Source organism: Cottoperca gobio, unplaced genomic scaffold, assembly GCF_900634415.1.
Source record: "Cottoperca gobio unplaced genomic scaffold, fCotGob3.1 fCotGob3_331arrow_ctg1, whole genome shotgun sequence".
Classification (NCBI taxonomy): domain Eukaryota; kingdom Metazoa; phylum Chordata; class Actinopteri; order Perciformes; family Bovichtidae; genus Cottoperca; species Cottoperca gobio.
In genome coordinates, this window is record NW_021166937.1 from 29788 (window position 1) to 36826 (window position 7039).

Here is a 7039-nt window from a genome sequence, read left to right on the forward strand (position 1 = left end):
GAATACACACACGTGAATACACACACGTGAATATACACACATAGTACACACACATAGTACACACACGTGAATACACTCACATGAATACACACACATGCATTTGTCTCAGTGTTTACAGACTGTACAGGATACAACACTCTCAGTCCTTAGACCCTCTGTCCTTAGACCCTCTGTCCTCAGACCTTCTGTCCTCAGACCCTATGTCCTTAGACCCTCTCTCCTTATACCCTCTGTCTTTAGACCCTCTGTCCTTAGAACCTCTGTCCTTAGACCCTTTGTCCTTAGACCCTCTGTCCTTAGACCCTCTATGCTTAGACCCTCTGTCCTTAGACCCTCTGTCCTTAGACCCTCTGTGCTTAGACCCTCTGTCCTTAGACCCTCTGTGCTTAGACCCTCTGTCCTTAGACCCTCTGTCCTTAGACCCTCTGTGCTTAGATCCTCTGTCCTCAGACCCTCTGTCCTTAGAACCTCTGTCCTTAGACCCTCACATCGCACAAGGAAAAACTTAGATAGAGAGGGAGAAGAAGAGAGAGGGAGGGGAGGAGAGAGGAAGAGAAGGAAGAGAGCAGGGAGGTTTCCCCCGGCAGTCTAAGCCTATAGCAGCATAACTAGGGGCTGATCCAAGGCAAGCCTGAGCCAGCCCTAACTATAAGCTTTATCAAAAAGGAAAGTCTTTAGCCTGCTCTTAAATGTGGAGAGGGTGTCTGCCTCCCGAACACAAACTGGAAGCTGGTTCCACTGGAGAGGAGCTTGATAGCTGAAGGCTCTGGCTCCCATTGTACTCTTAGAGACTCTAGGAACCACAAGTAACCCTGCAGTCTGGGAGCGTAATGCTCTAGTTGGTTTATAAGGTACTATGAGATCTTTAAGATATGCTGGAGCCTGATCATTAATTGATTTGTAAGTCAGGAGAAGGATTTTGAATTCTATTCTGTATTTTACCGGGAGCCAGTGCAGAGAAGCTAAGACAGGAGTAATATGATCCCGTTTCCTTGTTCTTGTCAATACACGTGCCGCTGCATTTTGGATCAACTGAAGAGTCTTAAGCGACTTTTTGGGACAACCTGATAACAATGAGTTGCAGTAATCCAGCCTTGAAGTAACAAATGCATGGACTAGTTTTTCTGCATCATTTTGAGACAGGATGTGTCTTATTTTTGCAATGTTACGTAGATGAAAGAAGGAAGTCCTTGAGATTTGTTTTATGTGGGAGTTAAAAGATAGATCCTGATCAAAGATGACGCCAAGATTCCTTACAGTGGTGCTGGAGGCCAAGTTAATGTCATCCAGAGCTTCTATGTCATTAGAAAATGCGTTTCGGAGGCGTTTAGGGCCAAGTATAATAACTTCAGTTTTGTCTGTGTTTAACATCAAGACGTTGCTAGACATCCAAGTTTTTACATCCTTAAGGCTTGAAGTTTAGCCAATTGATTGGTTTCATCTGGTTTAATTGTTAGATATAATTGGGTATCATCCGCATAACAATGAAAGTTTATAGAGTGGTTCCTTATAATATTGCCCAAAGGAAGCATATATAAGGTGAATAGAATCGGTCCAAGTACAGAACCCTGCGGAACTCCAAGACTGACTTTGGCTGTCATGGAGGATTTATCGTTAACAAGTACAAATTGAGATCGCTCAGATAAATAGGACTTGAACCAGCTTAGTGCGGTTCCTTTTATGCCAACACAATGTTCCAGTCTCTGTAGTAGAATGTCATGATCAACAGTGTCAAAAGCAGCACTGAGGTCTAACAAGACAAGAACAGAGACAAGTCCTTTGTCTGATGCCTTATACACACAGTACAAAAATCACAGGATCGTCTGACAGCCGCTCGTATTCACGAAACGAGATGTGGAATACTGGACTTCCGAGATGAACAAGATGAACAAGACTTCCTCTTCCGTGCGCTGCTCATCGTTCACATTCCGATTCGTAATTTAAGACGCGAGAATGCAGTCGCACGACTCGTTCGCTCTCCACATTGAGGTTCACCTGCATGTTTAATAAACGTTCTATAAATGCAGAGATCCCTTTGGTGTCGAAGGTGTTCTGCTTTCTGTCTGCATTCCGAGTAGTATTGACCAATAAGGTTCGAGCTGGCTTTGGTTGTTTGCCGCTAAACAGGCAGAACGCGTTAACGCAATGCAGTCTGGGAAACCATCGGCTATCGTCTGCAAATTTCAAAAGCAGGATTTTGCTTTTTATGAGCTAAAAAGAAGCTTTTAAACTGGTCACTTCTGAAACATTGACGGCATCAAACATCTTGTCCCGTCGTCTGCGTTCAGACTTTTTTCGTTCAGACATTCTGCGTTCAGGTGTAAATGTTTATAGCGAGTGGAGTAAAGTGACAGATGTGTGCAGAAGACGAGCATCACAGTGATCTGCACAGAGCGATCACACTCCAGGCCAGACGCTGCATCCTTCTCAAAATAGAGAGAAAACATAGCGGTGCTGGGGGGGGCAGGGGGGGGGGGGTAAATGTGTTTTTGGAGGCAGCTTTAAAAGTCTGATTGTGTCCCCGTTTCTCCTCCGTCTCTCCTCCGTCTCTCCTCTCAGATTCTCCCCCCGTTATCATCTGATGTAATTGTAATATTTTTGTGTATATTTTGTATTTTGTAATTAATAAATTCAATTTTGAAAAAATAATAACATTTGTAAAAATAAGGTTGTCACATGTCTAAAGGTCGAGCAGTTCATTGGCTACACGATAAGAGAGTCTGGTCTGCAGCTGGCTCCGTCTGTAAACAAAAGAAGAAGGCTGGCACTTCCTTATCAAGTTGACACTCATTGGCTCTTGATGTAGATAAGGCATGGAAGCTCCGATTGGCTCAAATTAAGTGTCAATCGAAAGGTCAGAGTTCGGCATCCGGTTAGCAATTATCAAAATAGCGCTAATAGCTTGCTGTTCATGGGATTTTATCAATGTGACGATGTTCAAGATGGATATGTTTTACTGGAAACGATCTGTAGGACCTCTACAATGAACCAGGAGTGATTTTTTATTATTATTACTGATTACAGATTATAATGAGACTTCATAGGTGACTTGGCTCAAAGTTATGGGTTTGATTGTGAGTTTGCTTGCTTGTGTGAGATGCCTACTGTACCTGCTGTTGTGATTTTGATCTCAAAACCATTTTTCTCACTAAATAGACGAGATTCGAAGCTTTCTAACGACATGTGGCGTTGCGTAACAACTCCATCATGGCGGACTGTAGGGCAAGATACGGCGGGCTGTCTACCCATTAAGAGGTTAACTAACAACTATACGTGATCATGTTTGTGGAATAATAAAAGCACCTTTAAAATGTTGAAGGAATATAAACTGTGGTTTATAATAAACTATTAATTAATCGAAATGTGAAAACGTGCAGATTCTCCTTCTTCAGAGGCAGAATATTAAATGAGCAAAAACCACCAATCATGTTGTCACATTAAACTGCAGTTCAGTGTGTAACGCTTCATGTGACCTGCTGTGCGTTTAGATTAGTGAGTTGTTAGCCGTTAACTGTTAGCCATTAGCTGTTAGACGTTAACTGTTAGAAGTTAGCTGTTAGACGTTAGCTGTTAGCTGTTAGCTGTTAGCTGTTAACTGTTAGCCGTTAGCCGTTAGCTGTTAGCCGTTAGCTGTTAACTGTTAGCTGAGGGAGCAGCGGTCAATGACGGCTGAAAACTGTCAATAAAATATGTTTTTAAATGTGTGAATCACTGAAACCACAAGAGGTCCTCGAGCTTACAGTCATCAATCAGCACTAAGAACATTAGCCGAGGACAAAGAGATACACACACACACACACACACACACACAGACACAGCTCAGGTCTGACACCTGCTGGCATCTACAGACACATTCACTATTTATTAAACTTCTTCTTTACATTCATAACACACACAGCTCTGTACATGTAATATGTATTATAACACATTATAAATTATTATAACATCATTATAATGTGTTATAAGGTCAAGTATTATAATACTTCAGGGACATGTCATGTCATGTCTTCATGAGGATCAGTCTGTTCTACAGTTTGATGCAACATCATATAAATGTAATCGGGTTTAAAATGAATCCTTGTTGGTGCAACAAAACTAGAGTTTAGAAGAATAAAAGAAAGGACATGAGTGTGCGAAGGTGTGTGTGTGTGTGTGTGTGTGTGTGTGTGTGTGTGTGTGTGTGTATTCCCTCTCTTCCAGTTCTTCAGTATCTTTGGGTCAAAGCTTCACTTTGACCCAAAGGCACCATGGACCCTGGTGCTCCATGTCGCCTGTCGTCTGCACTCAACTCTTTGAAATGTTGTCTTCTTATCGCTCTGTTTCTGTTTCTGTTTCTCTCCAGCTGACAACATGTCGATGACAGATCTGTTGAAAGCTGAGGAGATCAAGAAAGCTCTGGAAGCCTTTGTAGGTCTGTACCAGTCGACATGTTTCTCAGCAGCCGACAAAGATCCACAAGTTAGCGTTAGATACTGACACAAAGCAAATCCACACACACTTCTCTTGTGTAGAAAACCGGCTCTGTGCAAAACAATTGATTGGGTGAATGTGAAGGTAGAAGTTGTGGGTTGAAGAGTTCCGTTTGTACTTTCTGTCTTTACAGGAGTAACGTTCGACCCGAAAAAGTTCTTTGAATTGGTGGGAATGAAGGCGATGTCGGCCGAGAAGGTGAAGAAGGTCTTCCAGGTTCTGGATGTGGACGGTAGCGGCTTCATAGAGGAGGAGGAGCTTAAGTGAGGAAGTCACACGGAAACACGGGCTGCACGATACAAAGTGTGCACTCTGTCAGCTGATCCTTAACTCCCTGAACTCTCCTCAGGTTTGTACTGAAGGGCTTCTCCGAGGAGGGCCGAGACCTCACCGACTCTGAGACAACAGCGTTCCTCAAAGCCGCAGACAAAGACGGAGACGGCAAGATCGGCATTGATGGTGAGAGGGAGAGGAGCACTGGACTTTATTATTATTATTATTATTATTTACACTCAACAGTCTGCTCGTGTGCAAAGACTTTATTTATTTGTCTAAATCGTGTCCTTTGTGTGCAGTCCATGAAATGTCCATCAAACTGGAGGTTCATTTATTTTAAGAATGGCTTTTATCCGTTTTTATAAATGTGCTCTTCATAAGAGACGTCACGGGAAGATGAAATAAATGGTCTAAAAGCAATTCATTTATGGAAATGTGCAAATAATCCTTTGATTTTATAAAGATAAAGCTCCAGTATTAAAGATTTAGACCACATACATAAACTACTTGTAGTTTGTATGAGGTGCTTCTCCTGCAGCAGAGGGCGGTGCAAAGGTAAAAGCAGCTAAATGTATTTTAGACACCGAAAGCAATCAATATCAGTTTATGTGTCCGCTGTATTTAGAATATCTTCCCCGCTTTACCTTCAGAAAGCCCTTTCTGACCGTGTTCTCTTCAAAGCCACCAGACTCCATTTTAAAAAACAGTGATTTAACCTCACAGAACACAGGAGCTGCTGCTCGATCACTTAGTGTGTTTGTGTTATTGTGTGATCTTGTTGAATCCAAACTAATCCTTTAAAACACCAAATTCAGACAAATAACACAAACTAACTTATCGATCGAAGCAGCGCTACACCAGCAGCTCCCGTGTTCTGTGAGGTTAAATCACTGTTTTTTTAAATGGAGTCTGGTGGCTTTGAAGAGAACACAGGTGACGGCTTCAGGTGCTGATGCTCCTGTTTCTACAAACTGCATCTACTGCAGCTAAACAGGAACTGTGGAGAAGAACCTCAAACAACCTCAGAACTTCAGATCATCAGAACCTCAGATCATCAGAACGATTTGTTTCATCTTTTCTTTTGTCTTTTCCAGAGTTCGAGACCATGGTGCATGAGTAGTGACCAGCTGAACACCTCCCTTCCTCCTCCTCCTCCTCTTCATCCCTCATATTTAGTAACTGCCACCTTCACACACCCCCCCCCCCCCCCCCCCCCCCCCACCACGTGGAGTCAGACCTGCCCCCCTACAGCAGCAGGCCAGCAGGGAGTCACCATGAGGACTCCAGGCTCCACTGTCCTTTCATTGAGTTCATTTAGACTTATTGACACATGCTGTTTGGGTTTTAGAATCATTCTTAATGATTTCATGGAGATTGTTTGTGGTCTGAAAACAACAGGTGGTACTAGTGCTGTAGATGGTGTAGATGTTAATCTTAATTTCCTTCCTCCGTGTATTTCAGGTTGTGCATTTTGTCTTATTTTACTTCTAGATGTTCACATATCAGTTCCTCCCCCTCCTCCAGCCTCCCTGCCTCCGATCAGATGATGTAGTAAATAAAAGATATATAAAGGAGAGCTGTGAAGAGAGAAAGCTCTGAGTAAGAAGTGATAATAAAAAACCTTGAGTAATAACCGTCTCTTTACTTTGTGGAGCTCACAGTGGAAACAAAACTCACAAAACACATTTGAACATAAAACATGTCAATGAAAGGACAGAGAGGGAAACTGTGACACCAGGAGAAGAGATCTGACGGCTCCATGTTTATATTCAGGTCTCTGGCTGTTTCACATGAAAGCATTCAGGACACATTCACTTATAAAACAAGCAAAGAATGAGAGCAAGACACGAGTCAGCGATGACTCGCTACACCACCTCTCATACACGAGGTGGACTGTGTGTCACATCTGTTATGTTGTTGTTTTGTGTCTTATTGTGTCATTTTGTGTCTCTTTGTAGTTGTTTTGTGTCTCTTTGTAGTTGTTTTGTGTCTTTGTAGTCGTGTTGTGTCTTTGTAGTTGTTTTGTGTCTCTTTGTAGTCATTTTGTGTCTCTTTGTAGTTGTTTTGTGTCTCTTTGTAGTCATTTTGTGTCTCTTTGTAGTCATTTTGTGTCTCTTTGTAGTTGTTTTGTGTCTCTTTGTAGTCATTTTGTGTCTCTTTGTAGTCATTTTGTGTCTCTTTGTAGTTGTTTTGTGTCTTTGTAGTCGTGTTGTGTCTCTTTGTAGTATTGTTTAGTGTTTGTGTCTCTTTGTAGTCAGTGTTGTGTCTCTTGTAGTTGTTTTGTGTCTCTTTG

General features: G+C 42.2%; 1 protein-coding gene across 1 annotated transcript; it reads left to right on the forward strand.

The window, feature by feature from the left end:
- Window positions 1–4350: 4350 nt before the first annotated feature.
- LOC115005615 (parvalbumin-7-like) lies at window positions 4351–6379 on the forward strand. The gene is made up of 4 exons (XM_029427511.1): window positions 4351–4411; window positions 4604–4733; window positions 4820–4929; window positions 5841–6379. The coding sequence occupies exons 1-4, from the start codon at window positions 4351–4353 to the stop codon at window positions 5864–5866; spliced, it is 327 nt and encodes a 108-aa protein (XP_029283371.1). The 3' UTR covers window positions 5867–6379.
- Window positions 6380–7039: the final 660 nt, after the last annotated feature.